The 24,191-nt window shown below is 42.3% G+C and overlaps 1 protein-coding gene across 1 annotated transcript in view; it reads right to left on the bottom strand.

Annotated features, from left to right (window-relative positions):
- Window positions 1-24,191, bottom strand: part of scn8aa (sodium channel, voltage gated, type VIII, alpha subunit a) — a gene marked incomplete at its 3' end in the record, with an annotated part of 62,303 nt that overhangs the window by 25,307 nt on the left and 12,805 nt on the right. Inside the window, exons 3-13 of the mRNA XM_079515460.1 lie at window positions 18,624-18,757; window positions 16,505-16,585; window positions 15,804-15,932; window positions 14,924-15,015; window positions 11,577-11,798; window positions 11,156-11,219; window positions 10,876-11,017; window positions 5,862-6,068; window positions 5,002-5,289; window positions 2,346-2,657; window positions 442-570 (exon numbers count right to left, since the gene is read on the bottom strand). Coding sequence (XP_079371586.1) covers window positions 442-570; window positions 2,346-2,657; window positions 5,002-5,289; window positions 5,862-6,068; window positions 10,876-11,017; window positions 11,156-11,219; window positions 11,577-11,798; window positions 14,924-15,015; window positions 15,804-15,932; window positions 16,505-16,585; window positions 18,624-18,757 — 1,800 coding nt within the window. The remainder of the gene's footprint in view (window positions 1-441; window positions 571-2,345; window positions 2,658-5,001; window positions 5,290-5,861; window positions 6,069-10,875; window positions 11,018-11,155; window positions 11,220-11,576; window positions 11,799-14,923; window positions 15,016-15,803; window positions 15,933-16,504; window positions 16,586-18,623; window positions 18,758-24,191) is intronic.

Consider the following 24,191-nt stretch of genomic DNA (forward strand, 5'->3'; position numbering starts at 1 on the left):
TCTGAAGACATATAGCGGTCCACCACAACATCAACAAAGCAAAAAAACAAAACGCACAGGCGAGGCTTTAGGCATTCATCGTACCGCATGCAAATGGTGTATCAAAAATGAATAGAGAAATAAAACTGTATGCATTCATTGTATGTATCCGGTATTGTTGGATATGCAAAGCAAGTAAGCAGGAAATAAGGCTACAGCTCAATCTAAATCAATCAATGAGTGGAGGCCTAGTCAAGCCTGATTTATACTTTGTCGTATACAACGGTGCCGCGCGCCGAAAGTAGCAGAGCTACAAGCTTTCTTTCTTTATATATTATATATATTATTATTTTTTTTAAACTTTGGGCGAGCGACACCATTGTATGACGGGGTAAAAATGCAGCTTTAGATTAAGATGACACAGCAGGTTAAATAGCAGGGTAAAGTGGCAGTACCCTCCACTAGTGTGTTGGTAATGACGCTCATGACACTGTTGGCCCGCTCTTTCCGCCCAAAGGAGGTATTGAGCTGGTCCACTGACACCATCAGGGAGCCCGACATTTTCTTCTTCACCTCAACCTCTGTAGTCGGCTGTCGGAGGAAGAGGAAGAATCAAGCACCCATTGGAGAGGACATGAACACCATCCCACAGCACCACCGCTGGCCGGCGGAGGGAAGTGCACAACAGCATTGCGCAGAGTAGAGGATTTTTTCTTTTTTTTTGGTTTTTAGTTGTTTCTTTTTAGGTGGGTGGGTGGACAGGGCAGGGTATGTTTGATTTGATATTTGTCTATGTCAATGCTGGCTTCATGGAATAATAATTGTGTGCTGTATAATCATGCAGGACTCAGCCAAAGTGGGAGCAGTGGTGTAGGGCTGTACTTGACCTAATTGTGTTCAAATGTAATTAGCTCATCCCATTTAACTAATAAATGGGTATTGAGATAATGTGGGAGGAAACCCATTTCTGCATGAATGCATTGTCAGTCATCTCATGCAATAATGGAGTCTTTATTAACCTTGCAATATAGCCATTAGGTCACCACTACTTTATCAAAATGTAAGCCAATTTGGCTGTCTTGCGTCTTTTTTTCCCAATTTAAACTACCCTCCCCATTTGAAACCATATAACATATATTGCAACTGTCTGACAAGTCTGTCAAAGAGATTTGTATGCAAAGTATTTCAGGTCCATTCAGTTGGCATGCATGTGCATGCACCAAGTCAAAGAGAAGGAGAGGCATTTATAGACATCATAGACATTATTGTAATTCACTACTACATGCTTGCATATATATCCTTTTTTATGTTCTAGCATCTAATTCTACCAAGCTAACTAGCATGACGACACAACTAGTTAACCAAGGTTGAGTTAGGGAAGAGTTAGGGAAACAGAGACGGAGAAAGACAGACAAGGACAGCAGCCCTCCAATCTTTTATATACATTTGAATTGTGAAGCTATGTGTTAAAGTATTTTCAGGGACTTGTGCATGACTCTACACGGCTAGTTTTGCCTGTTTCTTCCTCCTGTGAATGTGATTCTACCCACACAGGCTAACAGAGGTCCTGACCGACTGGAGGAGGAACAGGCTGGAGGATGATATTACATCATTGTACGCAGTTTATAAAACAGTAAGTCGAGGTGTCAAGTCTATCAGTATGCAAAACAAGACTCTGCCTATAAAAACTTGCTATGAGGGAATCATTAAAGAACCAGAACCTATTATAGTTAATACGTTAATTATTGTTGTTTGAAGTCGACACCATGCAACGTCTTCTACGAAAACTCACGTGTCAGTCTTAGCAATGGAAGCCTGAAAGAGATTCACTGTAGAATTCTCTGTAATCTGTGCTGATCATTTGATATTTTAATATCTCTCTTTTGTTTGTTGTAGCATGAATGAAGGCACCTACTGTACATAAACAGATTAACATGATGTCACCTGATACTGTGTCTGAATAGACCTAGTATAGTATAGTCTATTCTACCTGAGTAGAATAGACCATGTGGAAGGAGCAGAAAAATAACCATGTATGTACCTTGGTGTAACTATTACACAGGAGTAATTAATTTATATACTATAACCTTTTCACTATAGCGTATTCTCTACAGAAAGTATTAGTTTCTCCATCCTTTGCCTAGTGCTGGAGGGCAGCATACACTAAGGGGGCAGGGGTGGGTGGGGCAAGGGGAGGGGAGGCACGAGCGCTTAGCCAAGAGATACATACTTGCGATATGGACTTGCAAAGATGACAGAATTAGAAGAAAGAGGAAGCCGGAAAGAAAGAACGAACGAACATACGAACGTACGAGGTAGGGGCCATGCCTAGACGGGGAGATCTAACTCATTGACTCAATCCTTACACTGTCGTCAGAAGCTGCCTTATCTATTTTCACCTCAGGCAGCTGTAGGCGTCCCCCGGGCCCGGGGCCGATCAGCGACACCACGCCATTGCAGTCCACAGTGCTGTTCCTCTTGCCGATTAAGCCCGTGTAGCTGTTGCGACGGTACGGGCTGAACAGGGAGCCCCGGCGCTCATCGCACTCCTCCACCGTGCTGTGCTCGTCATCGGCAAAATCGTTATCCGAGTCCTTGCCGCGGCCCTTGAAACTGAATATGCTGCTCTTGCTGTTGTGGCGGGACAGGAACGGTGAACCGGGGATGCTCAGGAGGGACTGCAGAAAGTGGAGAGGAGAGGAGAGGAGACGATATGGAAATAGGGAGGAAAGACGACAGGAGAAAAGAGATGATGAATAAGATTGATGTGCCCTGGGGAGTTCATGAGTTAGCATTGATTACGCTGTAATTTCCACGCTCTTTGTCATCATTTCCAGAGGTCAGGATCAAGGGCAACAGCTGTGGGATATGGAAAGGTTTTACACAACCTGCATACCTTACCTCAAGGGAGTGGATCACGTGACTTCATAATATGGATGCATAATTAGGTCAGTGATATCCTACACCAGCAAGGTCGCAATCACAGGAGCGAGACTACATCACGGAAAGGAATACAGGTCACGGCGACATCAATCTAGACCACTGGCTCCCAAACACTGGGTTCGGGCCCATTTATGTTCATTTAAAAAATAATAACAATTTTAAAATTTTAAAACAAACAAACAAATCTAAGAAATTCAATAAATAACAAAGAATTATATTAATTAAGAAGTAGCGAAAACATCTGACCTACAAGCTAGCAGTGTATGAAGCGATGTGTGCTTGTAGATCGGCTATTTTTACTAGTTTGTGTCCCAGGCTAACGTCTAATCTCTCTTTTGGGTCTCGACCTGAAAGGTTTGTGAACCACTGACCACCACTGGTATTCATCCTGATACCATTACACAACCACATAGAACATGCTAACTCAACTGGTATTCATCCTGATACCATTACACAACCACATAGAACATGCTAACTCAACTGGTATTCATCCTGATACCATTACACAACCACATAGAACATGCTAACTCAACTGGTATTCATCCTGATACCATTACACAACCACATAGAACATGCTAACTCAACTGGTATTCATCCTGATACCATTACACAACCACATAGAACATGCTAACTCAACTGGTATTCATCCTGATACCATTACACAACCACATAGAACATGCTAACTCAACTGGTATTCATCCTGATACCATTACACAACCACATAGAACATGCTAACTCAACTGGTATTCATCCTGATACCATTACACAACCACATAGAACATGCTAACTCAACTGGTATTCATCCTGATACCATTACACAACCACATAGAACATGCTAACTCAACTGGTATTCATCCTGATACCATTACACAACCACATAGAACATGCTAACTCAACTGGTATTCATCCTGATACCATTACACAACCACATAGAACATGCTAACTCAACTGGTATTCATCCTGATACCATTACACAACCACATAGAACATGCTAACTCAACTGAATTGTCCGACATATTTTGAACCACAAAGCGGTGACTGTGCAGTGTGCACTTGATGAGTCAGACTGTGACATAATGTTCTGTTGCCCTAAACATATTGTCTGAAAAGAAACGGTGAAAGCAATGATGATTTCACTTTGCAGGACCATTTTTGAGTGCGGAGCTGTGTGTGTGTGTGTGTGTGTGTGTGTGTGTGTGTGTGTTGTGTGTGTGTGTGTGTGTGTGTGTGTGTGTGTGTGTGTGTGTGTGTGTGTGTGTGTGTGTGTGTGTGTGTGTGTGTGTGTGTGTGTGTGTGTGTGTGTGTGTGTGTGTGTGTGTGTGTGTGGCTGGGTGCATCTGAGCACGAAAACAGCATGGTTGTTTTTCACCACCTGTGCGCAACCTAACACACACACAAACACACACGCACATATTAACTATATATATGGTGATTTCGGGTGTGCCAGTACAGTACAGTGACAGTTGCTTGATAACACTCAGACAACAATTCTTCATGGTTTGGTGTGTTGTCGGAGTGTTATGTAACCTTGTGTGAGCCTCGCTCTCTTGTTTGGCAGATACTCTTTGGAACGGCATGATTTGAGCGCCAGCACAGCCAGAGTTAGCAGTGATTATCAAAGCTGTAGGACTTCTCCCGCTGAAACATTCATATATAACATTAATCACTATGAATAATTCAGAGCCTGCTGTATCTTTAAGCAGAACACACCCTGTAGTCAGTGTCTGTGTGAGCTTATGGAACGCTGTTCTGTTGCAACATACTACATCTGAAATGCTCACTCGTTTGATCACCGTCTATTATGCAACCTTCATTGATATCTGTGTTCTAATCTACACAGTATATATACATATAAGTCTATTCCCATTTTATATTTTGGTCTCAATAGATGTGGCACATAATGGCGTGGTTAATTCCTATGGCCCGTTTAGCAACCTAAATATTTCAACTTTCAAAGTAAATTAAAAGAAAACCCTGAAAAATCATGCAAAATTCCATTCGCCCACCCTCACACTGCATTACATTGTGCCCAAGACCACCTCTCTCTCTCTCTCTCTCTCTCTCTCTCTCTCTTCTAACCTGATTTATAATGGAAGACTTTCGACCCAGGCGGTTGTCGGGGAAACGGAAGCGGCTCCTCTTGCTGCCGCCATCGTCCGACTCAGACTTCACAAACTTCTCGCTGTCGCCTTTCTCCTTGTCCTGCTCCTTCTGCCTCCACTTTTTCTTGCGGTTGCGTCGCTCCTTGGCGCTCTTGGAGCTCAGCTTGGACATCTCCGAGGAGCTGCAGGACAGGTGGCCGTCACCGCCGTCATCCTCCACCGCATCCTCTGACTGCGTGCCCGCAGAGGTCGCCATGGCAGCCGTCTGCCGCGGAACACAAGAGTCAGAACGATGGCGCCACTATGACTCAGTAAAAAAAAGGTTGAGAATTGATTGATTGATTGATTGAAATATTTATTAACAGTTTGCAGAATTACAGTACATTTCAAGCACAAACTCAACTCAGAATGAGATGATGTATAATGGTGTATGATGATAAGAGCGCCCCTCACTTCACAACGGTGTGATTTTTATAGTTATAGTGCTCAGTGTGAACAGCCCTTAAGTATGTAAGTATCTAAACCTATTTCTATTTACATGGGTAAGTACTAAACCTATTTGTATTTAAATGGGTAACTAAACCAGTATGTATACTTACTTGAATACATACAGCAAGTAAAACAATTTCTACTTACATGGGTGATGGAGGATTATAAAGTAACCCATGCATAACTAATGCAGGTAAATAACCAACTTAGATATGTACAATGAGTACTGTAAGGAAACACGTATAACAGAGTGCAGATCTGTGCCGAGCTTCCACCTTTACTATGTGACAAAAATGAAAGATATACGCTTGTCTCGTGAACAACAGCCGAAATGGCAAAAACTCAAACCTGGGCGTCCTCCTGTTGTCTCCTCAGCTGTTCCAGCATGACCTGGAACTCTGCCAGCTTCTGCGCCGCCTCCTCCATGGTGGCCTGGTTCTGCTCCTCGTAGGCCATGGCCACCACGGCCAGGATCAGGTTGACCAGGTAGAAGGAGCCCACGAAGATAACCAGCACAAAGAAGCACATGTAGGTCTTCCCGGCCGCCCTCAGCGTCTGTCGGGAGGAGGTGGTACAGAGCAGGGGTTGTCAGTGTTTTTGGCTGGGGACCCCCAGAAATGCTTTGGCCATGTCTCGCGACCCCCGCCCTGCCCCCCCTCCCCACCACCAACACAAATTGACTGCAAAAATAACCTTAATAATAGAGAAAATATATCATAAACCAGATATACTGAAGCCAGATATAATCATTAAGGAAGGTTTACTACTATGCAAACTCTTCATTTCTATTTTCCAGCCATTCAGCTGCAAAAAAATAAATAGGAAAATAATTTGGGGACCCCCCAAAATAATTTGGCGACCCCCCGAGGGCCACTATAGTTCCTCACTCACTCCAGAGGGCCACATTGCATATTACTGTCGTAGCAAAAATATTTTGTTTTTTGAATACATTTTTGCTATTATTTTAATTGAAATCCTGAATTATGTTTTGCTATGTTTCAATTGGAATCCGGAAAAGTAACATTATAAATACATTTCAAATTCCTTTAAAATGCCTTTAATTATAGTTATGTTAACTGTATGAACTAAATACAAAAACGTTGCCCATGTATGGTATAGACTGGACAGGTGAAGGGAAGGGGTTGTTGGGGTTGTGGTTAGGGGTTGACACAATTATTACAAAATCGATCGTCAAATTACGATTGTTTGAGGTAATTGCAATTATTTTGTTATAATCGTCATAAATGTTCATACATTTAAAAAAAAGAAATAGCTGATCTACAAGCTTACAACACTTCTCTTTGCGACGCGTTCCTGCCCTGGTCACTGCCCTGTGCACTTTCTTATTACGAAACCTAAAAGGCAAACGGAATTGCAATTTCTATTTTCTAATTCATAATGTTCCAATTTCCAATGCCATAAACTACATCGTTAATTGCAAAATATTTGTGTGGCGGGCCGGGCATAGCGGTCCGGGGCACCTAGGCTGCTAAACCCGATCCCAACGACCTTTGCTGCGTGTCTCCCCCCCCCCCCCCCCCCCCCCCATCTCTCTCCCCGTTTCCTGTCAACCTACTATATGTCTATCAAGGCAAAAATCACATGTCACATTGGTGACATGTGAGCCGTGACCTCTGACCCTATCGCATCGTCAGTATTGACTTTTCAGTCAGTTCCTGCCTCATTCTGATGAGTCATATTATGACTCATCAGAATGTCCGCCAGCCCAGAACCACTTTTGGATGGCAAAATGAACAGGCAATGCATTGTGGGTAGAATGACTAGGTTGTACCCAAGACGGGAATAGCGAGCGAGCTCCGGTTTACTTCCCGTATCTGCGTGATGTGGACACACAACTCTTTAGGAGACGGGAAGCAGGTTGGAGTCTATTCGTTCCAATGGGAGAGCGAACGTGATCACAGCTTCTGAACCACTTTTTAGCTCCATGGTAATGGATGTGGTGAAGATGTTCATACTAAAATGTTTTTTTTTTGCGAGACAAATCAGGAGAAAATCTAATTTGTTATCTATTTCCCAGCAACACACTCTCGTGAGGTTTGGGAACATATCTGAAGTGTCTCTCTGTCCATCTGCAGTCTGACGGACGAGGGTCGGACACAACGCCTCTCAGCCATTATAAACTATACCCGGTAACCTGAGACCTCTTGTGGCTTATTGCTTTATTAACGTGAAGTGAATGGACATATTAAAAGTGAAATTGTGTTCCAATGATTAATAATATAATTTTCCATAACTGTCTTGGTTGATGGGGACTGATTTGGGAATCATGTCTCCACCAGCCGAAGGCATGGGGAGAGTATGTTTTGCACTCTGTCCGTCCGTGTGTGTCCGTCCGTCTGTTACCAGATAATCAAACTTTGCACACACACTCCCTGGATGCCAACGATGAACCTCTGCCCCAAATTGTCCAAAACGTTATAGCGCCACCATGAGGCAGCTTTCACATTTTTACCTATAACTGCACCGATCTGCGTGAAACGTTGCATGCACACTCCCTAGAGGCCAAATACCTGCATTTTTCACATCTTCCTTTTATAGCACCACCAGGAGGCTGACTTTTGTAAAACACATTTTTACTATTTTACATTACTCCTCCAGATTCTGTCCAAAAATCCCGCAAATCGTTACACAGTATTTCTACAGTCATGTGCTCAAGACAGATCTGTCCGATATTTCATATTCCATCCTAATTGGCTAACATTGGCTTTCAAAGTTTGCAGGATTGGCCCGTTTTGAACAAAAAGCCTCAAATCATGAACCTGTCCTTATTTTTGATATTGGACTTTAATATGTATTTCTGTCATTTCACTGATTTCAGTATGTTTTGTATGTATTTGCTCTTGTGTTACAGTGTTCCTGACTGTTTCTCTTTGGTTTTGGTTTGCTGTTACTCTGTTGTTGCCCTGGTTTTGTGTTTCTTATTTTGTAGTATTGTTCATAGTGTTTCCTGTCTTCCTAGTTACTGTTAGTTACCTTGTCTAACCCTTTGTAATTTGTCAGTGTTTCCACCTGTGTCCTTTTAGTCCCCCAGGCTATCCTAGTGTTGATTGTATTTTGGTTCCACCTGTGCCCTGTTATCCTGTGTCTATTTAAGTCCTGTGTTTGCATTCTGTTCTTGTTGGTTCGTAGTTCCCTGTTGTGGGAGTTCTTGTATTATATGTTTCCAGAGATTTGCCTGCCTTTTGACCTTGTATGGAAGTTCCTGAGTTTTATTAATAAATATTCCTAAGTTTACCTGTTCTGCCTCCTGTCGCCTGCTTTTGGGTCCTCATCCCTACTCGTAACAACCTGTTCCTTGTTTCTATATTCTGGACTTAATAAAACATACTACTGTTCAGTAAATTCATCCATGTTAATGAACTCTTAGAGCGTACAAATGTAACCAAATGGTAACACTAAGTACACTCATTAACCCATTGTGACCTAATGCCGATTCTAAAAATGTCTTCGAAATCCCAACAGATTTCTGATTTCAGTGGTGCTCAAACTTTTTCATGTCAAGGACCCCCAAAATTATATGAATTTGGTCACGGACCCCCATCTCAAAATATTTTGTTCCAGGGACCTCCAGAAGCAAAGACTTGAGTTAAATATCCAAAAAGTGACGTACAATAAACTTATATATCTGCTATTTTTGAATAGCCAAAGCATAAAATATGATTAAAGTGGTTACAATCTAAAATGACAATGACACACATGCTTTCCTGGTTATTAATGGGTTAACACAGAGGATTGTACTGTTTCAGCTTCATTTTATTTGTATTTGGGAATTCACTAGAGGATAAGCTACATTCATTTGGATAAATATATTGTACACACCTCAATAAACACATGTACGGTGTGTTTTGTTCTATTCACGGAGGTAATCTAGAGATTAAAAGTAGAGCCACGGCAGCCTGACTTAAGCACTTGAACCTCAGCATCCACATTCTGGGGGAATTAACATCAGCCACATTGAGACGCGTTGTGAGCTTTTAGGTCGACCATTTTGGGGGTGAAGAGATTTGGTGTAGACAGAAAAGGCGGTTAAAGTACAGTTGTAACTCAAGTCCAGTTCTTCAAGACTAAAGGGTGTTAAGTGGTTAAAAATACAAATGTCCCCTTCTCCACAGCTATGACTTGGAAGAGGGACTGTTGTCTGCAGGGAGTAGAGCCAGGGGAAAAAAGGACTTCCTAGGATACAGCAGGGTAATTCCCTTGCCCACAATCAATTATGAATGCAGTTTACATGCAGCGCAGGGAAACGCAACGGAACACACCATGACACTCCACTACTAGCATAGGGAACAGAAACTGTCATGATGAGTCCAATATATTGCCCGCCCCACATGTAGCCAAATATCATGCATCTAAATAAAAACACAAAGAAATTTGCCCTCAGCATCTGTGATTATTCGCCTACATGGCATAAAGTGCTACATCAAAACTCCAGATTTCTATGGTCGTAGGCAGCTAAGATACTGGGAAGAGGGGGGGGGGGGGGGTCAACTATGAAAAATAATATCTCATTTGCTCGTGCTCTGCCATACACAATTTCAGCCAATGTCATACAAAATGATATTAGTACCCATGAAAAAAAGTTTACAGCGAACCTAAACATGCTGGCTGCACATTCGTCACTCCAAACATACATAATAGCTACATAATAGCAGTACAGAGCCTCTGTATGTGGGCGCAGAATTTCAAAGATAGCGCCAGAAATAATACAGTAGGAGCTGGGATGCACCCATCAGCTCTCATCTCCCTCACTGGTTGGTGGCCATACTGTAATCCTGGCCTGTTAATATTTAATACTTCCTTCCCACTGTTCTGGCTCCATGTATGCTGAATCCTGAGTGTCTCTCCACCCCATTACAAGAGTATAGCTTGCTTTCTGCTGGTCTGAGAGACAGACATGGCAGCCACGGTCCGGCCACAGGATGCAGATGTGGCCTTAAATTCAATAAGTGGTATTGCGTTAGGGGTTATCTTTGACAGGAAGTCAAAGTCTTATCTGTATAGGGATATACCCATGTTTGTACAGGCTCCCTACTACATAATGCTCTACTGTAGTTAGTGCATGTGTCCTGCCTATAATGGACAATAATGATTATTTTTTAAGGGTGAGTGGGCACCCCCCCACTCCTCTTACTGTTCCCTTTCATTTAGAGAAGTGGAATGATTGTAAGAGTGAGATAGTGAAGAGGGGGGGTTACTGTACATGACAGCTACGGCCTCTCTGCCTTTGACAGGAATAAGGGTATAACCATTTAACACACTTAAAGTAATGGATCTCATGAAATGTAATGGGGGGCTAGGGGGGAAATGACAGATGCCAGACTTGTGAATGCAGAAGTCTTACCAGCATGTAGAGGTTTTCCCAGAAGTCCTGTGTCATGAGCCGAAAGAGAGCCAGGAAGGCCCAGCCGAAGCTGTCGAAGCTGGTGTAGCCGTAGTTTGGATTCCTCCCAGCTTTCATACATGTGTAGCCCTCTGGACAGTGCCTAACAGGGGGTGGGGGGGGGGGGGGTGATGAGTCATTGCAAGTTTGCATATGCTAGTCCGGCGTCAGGCAGACTGCTGACCGTAGCTCTTGGTGGCATCAGTGGCAGAAGAAGAGGGGGAGGGCAAAGGCTACTCACCCAGAGTCAGAGCTGTTCCCACAGAGCAGAGCATCTAGTTGGCCAGGCAAGACATAGAAATTGGCTGAGGAGAGCACAGACACAGAGCCAATATGAGTCATTTGTCCTTTGGCATCTACAGTGGTTCATTCATTTTAGTCTATTCAAGTATGTTCAAAACTCAACTTCCGTCTGCCCATGCATTTGTGATTGCAAGCTCTTTATTTAATTTCAGTTTTTTTTTACAAGAATGTATCATAAAATAAATTTTATTTCTAGATTCAGTATATGGGATTGCCATTGTAGTGAAGTTATTATGTCTGACGATTCTCAACAACAGAACGCATTGAAATAAAGCAAGATGAAATGACATAAAACTGTTGCTGTATCTGTCAATATGTGAGTTTACAACACATCATGTGGCTGTACGGCATCTACTCACTATCGTTATTGATGTACTCGTTCCAGTCAAACCCCTTGCTCCCATTGGCCAGGTAGTTCACGGTGGAGTTGATTGGCCAGATCACACACTTCTGCCGCAGGTTGCCCATGAAGAGCTGGAGGCCGATAAGCGCAAAGACACTCAGGCAGAACACCGTCAGAATCATCACGTCCGACAGCTTCTTCACCGACTGGATCAAGGCGCCCACAATGGTCTTCAGACCTAGACGTAAGCCACGCACACAAACACAGGACATGATGCGGACGCTGCTAATGCCGGTCGTGCCTACCTACCTATCTAATGTCCATCTAATGTCTCCCTAATTCAGTTGGAGGTACGGTACTGCAATGCTGTTGCATGTACACTACAGTAGTAATACTGAAGACACTAATCCTTTCTGGGGGAGTTTAGACTAGATTTAGGAAGGGTCAGGGTAATAATATAGGTCTGTCTGAAATGCTAGGCTGAATACCTGCATTAAAACTATCTAGATTCTACTTCTTAAGCAATAAATAATGCAGAAACATTTTAATATTTGCAAAAATAAAATGGTATTATGATTATATATATATTAAGTAAAGGTGCAGAACACATGTGTGTGTGTTTACCTGCCCCGGTAGTGGGGGAGGCTCACAGGATTGCTGTACTGAATATATTGCAACTACATACATGGCACTGTATACTGTAGGTAGGTACTAGGTAGTCATATATTTTGGACAAAATCGACAAGACTAGACATACATAACATAATTTCTACAAACAAAACAAACAGTTAGTACTTGAGAGAATTCCCTTTCTTTTCTTTTTCAGAGCCATTATCTTCACAGCATCCAAACTTGGCAGAGTATCCAATTACACAAACAGGCTTTTATACTGGAGAGTCACTATACACTAGAGTCTCCTCTCAGCTAAAGAGGGGACGAGACTTCCAGAGATGTTTGCGCTGCACTGCCAATGATGGATGAAGAAAGGGGGCGGCAAGACTCTGAAGAAGAGTGAGAGGAAATCCCATAGGAAAGAGAGCAGAGCGGCACAACAAGGGCAAAGGGGCCATGAGAGAGGGACAGTCAGAGGCACAGGCAGGGGACGGACGGGGGCTAGAAACGGCATGCAAGTCATTTAAACTCCAAGGCTGAAAACCTATACTTATGGGTATCCTTTGGGGAAAAGCACTGACTCCCCTTACCCGAACCATGTATCCTATCCCATCCGCATCTTTTGCAAGAGACAAAATGGATTTACCTTCCAGACAGGCCTCCTCTGGCAGCATTCACTTGGGTCCCGCAAAAAACTCAAACAACATGGAACCAGGTTGGCCATCAGCCCCTGGCTGTCTGGTCTCTACAGATAGGCTTCATCAAGTGTACAAATACATAATTTCTTAAAAAGTGTGGTCAAATTTTTGGCTTGTAAAAATATTTGTATATTCCCAGTAAAAATAACCTAATAAAGAGAGCTTTTTTTGTAAAAGACAAAAAAAGCAAGCTAACATAATTAAGTCAATTGTCAATTTTGGACAAGCTAACAGCATTAGCTGAAATATTACAATATGCCCAATTGCCCTGGAGATATTCTCAATTCAGGCCTTACATTTCCAAACTGCATAAATTGTCATCTGGGTAAAAGTTGAATATCAATCTACAACTATTGATTTAAAAAGATGAATAGATTTTCTAAATAACACCATTCCCCCATTATCCTTAATCTTCTGCCTGGCCCAACATCCAGCCTGGTGACTTACTTATGAGATGTAGTATACTTCACTAGATATTGTTATGTTTTATTTTTAATCTGTTAGTTTAATGTAATAAGACTGACTATACTATTACTCATATTACTATTGAGCTGAAACATGTTAACGATGCAGGATTTTCAAGATAAATAAATAACAACCATATTTTCAACTTTAGTTGACTGGTGTTCCCCAGGGCTCTATACTAGGCCCCCTTCCTGATTTCGCTCTACAATCAAATAGCCAATCTACAAGCTCACAACATGTCCCAATTTGTTGATCTGCTTTTTTGCCACAAGGTGCACCCAATTACCACTAATGAAGTGCATGTGATGATTAGTCACTGCTGACCCCAGCTGCCTTTCTTTACTTTGAATATAATGATGTTGGTTCCATTCATCAGCATTACACATGCCTGACATGAAGTCAAGGTCCTTGACTGAACATTTATCTATTAAATCCTTTCTGAACAAGTGAAGACTGAAGATGTCCCCGATTCCTTAAGGAATACATGTCTACTCAACCAATGCACCTGTCACAAAGATTTTAAAGCCTTTTGATGAGCCAATACAATTGTTGTTTTGATCAACATCTTCTGTCAGGTGATAGACAGATGTATGGTCATTCAATCATTCCATCAGTATCCCTAAAAACTTCTACAATGCTGTTTCTTGTTCCACGTGATATCATTCAAGTAAGTTGTAAAAAAAAAAAAAAAAAAAAAAGGCAAATCAAACTTCCAATGCCATTGTCAGCCAAGCTCTTAGTAGGCTTATATTGTAAAGCAAGTGACTCAAAAGCATCATGCAGCATAAGAGAAATGTTCACAAACTAGGCTTGGCAGTCTTCATACATAAATAAAAAATTAGTATATTCTGTGGGATCTCTCTAAAAGCTATGCCATTTCTCATCTGAACATCGACACAAGATTTCTCTTTAGTTTGAGGAGGAAGATTATTCTCCAATTAAATTGGTATAACCACAAAAATATATATTATTTGTATTTTTAAATTAAACACTTTAAGTGAGTTTATCACGTTTCCAATCCAAATATATCTTAATGATCCTCTTGTAACTGATAAGTACTCTTGTACTATAAGGATCTTGCTTTATAAATGTGTTGTTGGTGGTAATGTTCACAAATAATGTAAAAATAATTAAATACAATTCAATATTTGGCTGAATGCCATTTATGGTACCTTTAGGGTAGTGTTAAAAGTAATACTTTATATTCTATCAAATATGAGTTATCTTTACTAGGACATGGACATAGTCTATTCCAAAAGCTAGTAAGCTAGTGAACAGAGTGAGCCATTTTCTGAGGAAAACCACAGCTGCCTTTGGAAAGAAGCCTCAGAATGAGAGTGCTACAGGGGCAAAAGAGAGTGCAGACACTTTGGTGGAGGCCCTAGAATAGACTGCAAAGCCTATCAAAAATGTATTAGTACCATTTTTGATAATTTTCAGAGGGGAAAATAAATAAAAAATGGGTTGCCTCCAATTAGTATTTTTAATTGTTTTGGTCACTGTCAATAAATCATAATCGTAATCATAATAGTGAGTAGAAAAAGAAAAGGGTGAGAGGGTCAGCCTTAGTGTTTAAACTGAGTCTCACCTGGAATGACAGAGATAGTTTTCAATGCTCGGAGAACTCTGAACGTTCTCAGCGCAGATACATTGCCCAGGTCCACAAACTCTGTTACATATCTGGAATAGGGGAAGGATCACACACAGAACAGACACCAATGACAAAACCACACACGGAAGAGCACAACACCACCGAACCAGAAGGAACGACGCCACTCACAGAGCCTGTCCACGAAGGAGGAGGAAGGAGGAGGGGGCGGACGTGAGGAAATAAAGGAAAGATAGAAGACACGCACACCTAACACCAACCCCGCCCTCGACCCCACCCCAATCCTGTCTTACCTGGAATTACAGAAATAGTTTTCAATGCCCTCAACACCCTGAACGTGCGCAGAGCTGAGACATTGCCTAGGTTTACAAACTCTGTTATATACCTGCAGGATCAAACCACAGTTACAACAGCTCATTATTTACATGCACACAGATGGTGAAAACCTACAAAGGAGCCAGGATGGAAACTAATGGGTGAGATACATCATGTCAGCAGTGGGCAGGACGACACGGTGCCTCAAACTGGACAGAAGGAAGGTAAATTACAGAGGACGAGAAAGATTGAAAGATAAATCAGATGGATGGACGTGAGTTGTCTGCAGGGAGGCTGCTGAGTGTCTGATGGAAGCATTCAATCCAACAGTGAAGCCAGTGGAAACTCAGATCGACAGAGGAAATGGATGTGATATCAAAGAAAGAAAGAAAGAAAGCATATACATCATTGAATATATTTTCTTATTTCAATCTGATTATTTGTCATCATGTTTGTAAAGACATTAAAAAATTATAGAGATTAAAATGGCATAGAGAATTATTACACTAAGTCAAGAAAAAGAGACATTTGTAAAAGTACTTACGCCATAGAAATGACCATGAAGTCCAGCCAGTTCCATGGGTCTCTAAGGAATGTGAAACCGTCTATACAGAATCCTCGTGCACAGATCTTTACAAGAGACTCAAACGTATAAATTCCAGTGAATGTGTACCTGGAAGACACAAATGTTTTACAGAATTAGTAGGGCAAACTGGCTGGATCAAGGCTTAGTGATTTTCTAAATGTGTCTCATGCACTCTCATTAGCTGGAGAAATACCAAGTAGAGAGGGTAAAGACGTGTGGAGGGTCATGCTTAATTTATTTAACCGAGTCGCTTGCCAAAAAATGACTCATGATTTCACGGTCATATGGTTAATTCAGGGCTCACACTACAGGATATTCGGGGGGATTTGGAGGGAATGCCCGACCCGTTCTACTGGGAGGGGTGTTCCCCGTTTTTAGCCTGATCTGAATCAATTAACTGTAAAGTGTAAAGATTATCCTATAGAGTAAACGGTTCACAGATCTAAGCTTAAACCCCCCAATTTGCTCACAGGAGATCGGGGCCACCCCGATTAAACATGTTTTATATTTATCTGGATGATTACATCACTGTCTGAGCCATTACCATCAAGGATAATTGAGAATGCATACTTCTATAGCGCATGCGTACATGTTTAGTGTATTTTTAGTGCATGTGTACAGTACATGTTTAGTGCATGCGTGAGTGTGTGTGTACTTACTCTACTTGTTTGGACCACTCGGGAGGATCACTAAAAGTCATGAATATGCAGTTGGTCAAAATAGTAGCCATGATGATCATACTGAAAAGAGTGGGGTAGTAGTCAAGGAAAATATCAAAATAGAGGAAAAACAACACACAACACAACACTCTGACACACCACTTAAGGCTAAAGTGGCAAAACAGCTGCTATGAACCAATAATGTGATTTCTACAGGCAGATTAATGCTAAGTTTGCTAAAGCTAGTATTGAGCAGCACTTTTAGAAAACCTCCAAGCAGCAAAGGATAATTCCATACTAGAAGGCTTTCTTACCTTTATTTGTAGTTGTTAGTAGTTACGTCCCCACCAAAGAGGTCCAGGTGTTATTTTGTGCAAAAGTGCATTATTGGCTATTTCCCCTACCATAAGCCCTCAATGAATTGCATTGAATTGCATTGAATTAAATGGGGCTATGGTGTGTTGTGCTAATTCGCTTATTTCCATCGCTCAAAAATCAATTTATTTTGTATATATCCTATCCTCATAATGTAAATAGTATCCCAAGCAGCACACTTTACTACTTATTTCGATGGAAATAAGCCAATTAGCACAAAAACCCAACCCCCATTGAGGGCTTATATAGGGGAAATAGCCAATCATGCACTTTTGCACAAAATCACACCTGGACCTTTTTGTTGGGGTGACGTAACAACTACAAATAAAGGTAAGAAAGCCTTCTAGCATGGAATTCTCCTTTAACAGCTGGTGGATAAGTGTACATGCTTGCCACACAGGTTGCCACAAAAGCCATTATTTTACCCATGAAATATTCAAATGATATACGGTGGAAGTACAATAGTACATGGTTCATTCTCAACTCGAACACAAACAGAACTGTGCTTCCATACACTTTCACACCGGCCTCAAGGTGTTGTGTTAACTTAAATTTGAGGTTAAGCCTGATTTATAAAACTTGACTTACTGATAAGCTCACAGCACGTCACATTTGTGAGCAAACATCATCGGTGTGATACAACTAAGCATCACACACACACACACACACACACACACACACACACACACACACACACACACACATGCAGACACACAAGCAACCCAAATTAGTTTTGAACAATTGTACAACATGTACAGTATGCATAATATATATGCAGTAGGTATACACCCTACTGTAGTAGGAATTGGCTTGCAGGTCAAAATGTGTTTAACCGAGTCTGTAGCAAAGCCGTTGGATGTATATCATGTAGTATCATATGGGGATTGGTTTCAGTGTCATTTTCAACATCCAGTAAATCAGTGGTCCAACTTGACCTACTTTCCTGGAGGAGGATTGCTTAGATCAGCCACACAGTGCTATGATTTGTGCCTTTCTTTCCATTTCTTTAATTGAAGCTTCTCTCTACAGAAGAGCGATATGACACTGGCCTCCGGCTAGACTGGCCGCATGCTCTGAACGCCTGTGTGAGAATGAGGCCATAGTATTTAACCAATGAACACTGATTGTTAAGGCCGGTTGGGCATTGATAATGAGTGATTGTTTCTGTACTTCTATTATGATGAATAAAATTGAGCATTGATTTAACCCCGTATGTAAGAGTTACTTTAGGTTTAGGACAGTAGGTTGTGGGTTCGAATCCATTGTACATCCGGCTTTGTCAGGCGACTATGCGCAACACAATTGGCCCGTGATTGGCAAGGGAAGCTGGGGGAGGGTGATATTGGTCATTGCACGTACAGGCTGTCAGTAGGGAGCGTTAGGCGGGAGGGGTACTCCTCCGGGGGGGTGTCAATTAACAGCAGTGACAACATAGAAGTGTGTGTGGGGAGGAATTAATTGTCATAACGACTAAATTGGGGAGAAAAGGTAACAACAATTTACTACTCTTGCTACCTGGTTACTGTAGCTTGATTAACTCTGGTAATGACATGAGTGTTTATGAAGAAATTACAAGCTCACAAAGCTTGTAAATCTTCTGTGTTTGGTGCGCCTTTCCATCGTACGACAATGTATAAATCAAGCTAAACACTGAACATCATTTAGTAGCAGTAAGACAGAGGTAACGTCATCATGAATAATAGACATGGACAGGAAACACTTTTGTCTCCAACTGTTGAGACACCATTTGAAAGGATATGAATGTATCAAAATTTTAATAGCTATTCGCCTAAAGATGTTAAAAGGACTTATGAAGTACAAGGCAGGGTTGGCACTAAAGCGGAAGATTGTCTTCCCTTTATTTAACACTATAAATGTCTGTGGAGAGAAGGAAAAAGAGGGAGGACAGAGGGGGAGAGAGGGAGGAAAGAGTGACAGAGAGAAATAACTGTTATATTATACGTGTGCACTGATATGTTCATAATAATATAACAAATCATATAACAAGTACAGTATAGTGTTTAAAACAGGTGTAAAACAAGTACACTGCACATATTGTTTATAAGAAGACAATAGGAAGCTGTTGCAGATTAATTAATTAATTTAGACAATGCAATCATTTTGTACAGTACCATTAGTAATCAATAAGTACAGCACCAATAAATGGTGCAGAGATGGTTACAGAGATTGTGCATTACATTCACCCATTCACGCACACATTCACACACCGATGCCGGAGGAAACCATGCAAGGCACCAACCTGCACATCGGGAGTAATTAGGGATTCAGAGTCTTGCTCAAGGACACTTCTACACAAACTCTGCATGGGGAGCCTGTGTTCAAACTGGGAAACTTGCGGTTCCCATCCGTAATAATGTACCATAAGATCTTTCTCCACATGTGCAAACAAAACAAACTCATAATGTATATATACAGTACTGTATGCATATTGAGTTTCTGTAAGAACAAAGTACTGGAAACATATTTTCCCATTTTAATACAGCAAAAATGGCCACCATTTTCTGCTGATGTGGAGTCTGGATTGTTTTGCAACATCAACTAGTTGTTGTTGTTGTTTTCCCCTGTCAAATAATTACAATGTTTGTTTCTCTACCGGAAATGTTGGGCATAACATGTACAAGAGCCTGCTTGCTTGACTGGCTGTCATGGCAGTGGTGGTATTTGAGAGGAGCGAGCAAGAGAGAAAGAAATAAATAAAGACCAAGTGGGGGCTGGCAAACCTCTTTCAGTGGATAACCTCATAATTGTTTGAATAAAACATGGAGATTTACATGAAACTTTAATGAGTCTTTGTGTGCATTTGCAGAAAGTGATGTGTAGCCTTGTGCTTTTAACAAGGCACCCCCCCCCCTGCATTAAGCCCTACAGAGGTAAAGTAACATACACTGCCAGAATACATATAGTCAACATGATGTCACATGCTATTCTATGACTATATGCATTCAAACAAGGCTAATCCTACTAGAATCGAGGTTTCTCGTTAACACAACATACTTTGTCTCCCACTGAAAATATCCGACCTTCAAGCTCACAACCTGTTGTGAAGTATAGATCTGCTATTCATGGGGCGAGACACCGGCGCGCAACTACTGCGAGTACAAATCGGGCGTTTAAACCTAATAATTTGAGACTATTCAAACCACCAAGTGGAACTGGGGAGCCTTTCGGGCCAGAGGCCAAGACATGTTCGACATTAATTTGACTGGAATCCACAGACAGCGCAGCTAAAAGTTACGCACGTCAAGTACAGTAAGTCATGAATCATGATTAGATCATCTCTTTCTCACATACTCTCCCAGTCGCCATCTCAGTGGCCATCAGACGCAGAGCAGCAACCTGGGCACAAAGCATTGAGGGTTTCTAAAACGCTTTTGGGCGGGAACCCCTTTTGGTGTTTTAAACATTATGTTATAATTTAGCTATTGAAAAATAGCAGATCTACAAGCTCATAGCGCGCCACCGAGTGGCGCGCTATGAGCTTTGTAGGTCTGCTATTTTTGAAAAATCGTGAAAATATTTATTTCAGAAAACTGGAGGATTTAGAAGGATTTTTAAAAATGTTGAGGTCAGGCCTAAATGGGTCAAATGATAAGGGACAATATCGGTGGCACCCAATGTTGACACTTTTGTCAACATTATCTCACTCAGCAGTATGGCCAGCTATAGGCCTAGTGATGCACTTGGAAATGCTCCAGTTGCCATTTGAAGAAGCCAAGAATACCAGCATGACATTTCAGTTGAATAGAGCCGTTGTGCACATACACATATGCCATGTGCATATGTTTAACCAGCACACACAACAACCATGCATGTGCATGTGCATGTGCATGTGCGTATACACTCGGGCATACCGTACAGTATGTGTGCATGTAAATGAACAGAATTAAAAGTCTACAGGATTTACTGTAGTCTACAGTAAATGGAAAATAGGAGCCAACACATTTACATTTACACGACTGCACACTCTTCTACTTTTTCTTTCAGTTTCACACACACACACACACACACACACACACACACACACACACACACACACACACACACACACACACACACACACACACACACACACACACACACACACACACACACACACACACACACGACTGCTACTGGTATGTAGGAAGGAGTCCTTTCTGTAACGCATGACTAAACTGCTGCAAAGCTACTGAAAATTTCATAATCCAGAGGAGGAGAGGAGATGAGAGGAGAGGGACAGAGTGAGTGAGTGGAGCAGGCAGGCAGGCAGCAGTAGACTGGAGAGATGCAGGGCAGGGAGAAGCTAGGGGGGATGGGTGGGAGGCAGAGGGAACACGGCCCCAGCACAGAGGCTCCAGTCATCCGGCAGCATCTTTCTGCATCTGTGTGGACCACAGCGGCCCATCCGTGAGACCTGCTTTGAACCCCCCGTCCGTTGCCTTCTTCACCCATCACGGAATCTGATGTGGCACGGCCACAGCGACAGCCACTGCCTCAGCCCCGTTCGCCACTACTCCAGCCATTTCACCATTCATGTGATTTGACTGTTGTCTGTCACAGCAGAGTGAACACTTTACAAGCGTTGCATTCTTGACAGAAATCCATCATCTGCTTTAGGATGAAATGGTGGTGTCGGCGTGAGCGCTTGAATTCTTTCTCTGCTGCTGCCTGTGGCTGCTTTCTGCTGACTAGAGCATCTTAAACCTTCATATGCTGTAGCATGGCTAACTAGAGCATCTTAAACCTGGCTTAAACCTGGCTTAAACCTGGCTTCATATGCTGTAGCATGGCTGACTAGAGCATCTTAAACCTTCATATGCTGTAGCATGGCTGACTAGAGCATCTTAAACCTGGCTTAAACCTGGCTTAAACCTGGCTTCATATGCTGTAGCATGGCTGACTAGAGCATCTTAAACCTGGCTTAAACCTGACTTAAACCTGGCTTCATATGCTGTAGCATGGCTGACTAGAGCATCTTAAACCTTCATATGCTGTAGCATGGCTGACTAGAGCATCTTAAACCTTCCTATGCTGTAGCATGGCTGACTAGAGCATCTTAAACCTTCATATGCTGTAGCATGGCTGACTAGAGCATCTTAAACCTTCATATGCTGTAGCATGGCTGACTAGAGCATCTTAAACCTTCATATGCTGTAGCATGGCTGACTAGAGCATCTTAAACCTTCATATGCTGTAGCATGGCTGACTAGAGCATCTTAAACCTTCATATGCTGTAGCATGGCTGACTAGAGCATCTTAAACCGCAGTGGGTTTTTGTGTGATGTTTCTGTAAAACAGTGCACGGTGCAACAGTGTAACCTTTAACCGATTCTGAGCGGGAACGCATTTTGGTGTTTTAAGCATTATGTTATACTTTAGCTATTGAAAAATAGCAGATCTACAAGCTCATAGCTACGAGCTTGTAGATCTGCAATTTTTGAAAAATCTGGCGCAAATCGTTGAATATATGTTTCAGAGCGAACGTTTTGAACTCAAATCTTTGCTTCTGGGGGGGTCCCTGGAACTACATATTTTCAGATGGGGGGTCGGCGGCCAATTACATATAATTGTTGGGGTCCTTTGAGAACCACGGACAGAGAAACAGGTTTTCCATGATTTAGAAGACATTTTGTAGGATCTAGTGTCAGGTCTAAATGGATTAAGGACCTACACAGTAAAGACTTTGACTGACTGTAGGGGTAGAGCAATGATGATCATGCATCCTTGCACACGTCTTCCAATTTGCCCTGTCCTCACCTCATCTCCCCCTCCCTCTCTCTCCCTTTCCCTCAATCTACCTCTCTCTCTCATTCTCCACCCCCCCCCCCCCCCCCTCTCCCTCTCTCACCCTCTCCCTCACACTCTTTCTCTCTTCTCTCCCTGAGAACGACCTGTTTCACTAGTACTAGCTGGTACAACATTGTGCTACACCGATCTACCTACAGCTAAGCCAGGCCTATCCAATCATCCAAGACTGCATGTCCCAGTCCTATAACCCTAACACCGCTCAGGGTGGGGAAGTGGGGAGTATCCATCCTTTCATCCACATCTGCCTCCTTGCATGGAACACACCATTGTATCACATAACTTTAAACAGCAAAAGCAGCTAATAAAATAATTTAACCTATTTTGGGCGGGAACCCCTTTTGGTGTTAGCATTATGTTATGCTTTAGCTATTTAAAAATAGCAGATCTACAAGCTCATACGAGCTTGTAGGTCTGCTATTTTTGAAAAGTCGAAGAACCACTGACATAGAAACAGCTTTTTCAGAAAACTGTCAGGATGTAGAAGACATTTTTAGAATCTGATCTCAGGTCTTTTTTAAGCCTGTCAGGGGTTTATTTTTTACGATGAGGACCACCTCACAATATCCCTTACAAGACCACACAGTCAAATCCTCAGTGGGCATTTATCCATTTGTAACACAGACAGTGTACAAATGGAGGCTATGTGCGCACGTTGAGCTAAAATAACACTCCAGATTTGTACAGTGTGGCTGCTAGCTCTCCGTGACAAAGACATACAAGACACCTTCCTTCCCACCAAGGTCGATACCTGGTCTGACGTACCGTCTGAACGGAACGCGAGCAGCATCCACGCACTCCCTCTGGCAGTTCAATGAGACTAGCTGGAGGTGCTCCTCATAATTTGATTAGGACAGCGGTGCCGGTGTCGGTGGCAGAAAGGCAGACTTGGAGCCTTCACATTAAAACCCTCAGTGTTTACCTCAGAGACAGAGAGCGTACAAAAGTACAAATTGCACAAGCTCTCGATGCATCGTGATAAATCTTGTAGATCTGCTATTTTCGCAGAATGTTCTCCTATATCATAACTTTGCCAGAATAGGAATACTAGGGTTCATGTGGTTAATGATCTGTGCATTGTTTGGACTCTCAGAGTGCATACGTTAACGCTGTAGTCTATGTGCAAGAGAAGGACTGTTGAGCAGCACAGACACAGCAACATGGAGAGTTGCGTTAGCCTGGCTAATAAGCCAGACGCGATGATTTGAGTCTGGCTTATTAGCCAGGCTCATTAACCAGCTCAGTGGCCTTGTGGTTAGAGTGTCCGCCCTGAGACTGGGAGGTCGGGGTTCAATCCCCGGCCGGGTCATACCAAAGACTCTAAAAATGGGACCCAGTGCCTCCCTGCTTGACACTCAGCATCAAGGGTTGGATGCCGTCCCTGCGACATACTAGCGTCATGTCCAGGGGGTGTACTTGTACATCATGCTGCCTCACGCTACAGAAACAGGAGATATGGGCCTCATGGCTCGGCAAGGCTACTTACTTTACTACTTATTAGCCAGGC

This window comes from Electrona antarctica (genome assembly GCF_951216825.1).
Source record: "Electrona antarctica genome assembly, chromosome: 2".
In the NCBI taxonomy this organism is placed as follows: Eukaryota; Metazoa; Chordata; class Actinopteri; order Myctophiformes; family Myctophidae; genus Electrona; species Electrona antarctica.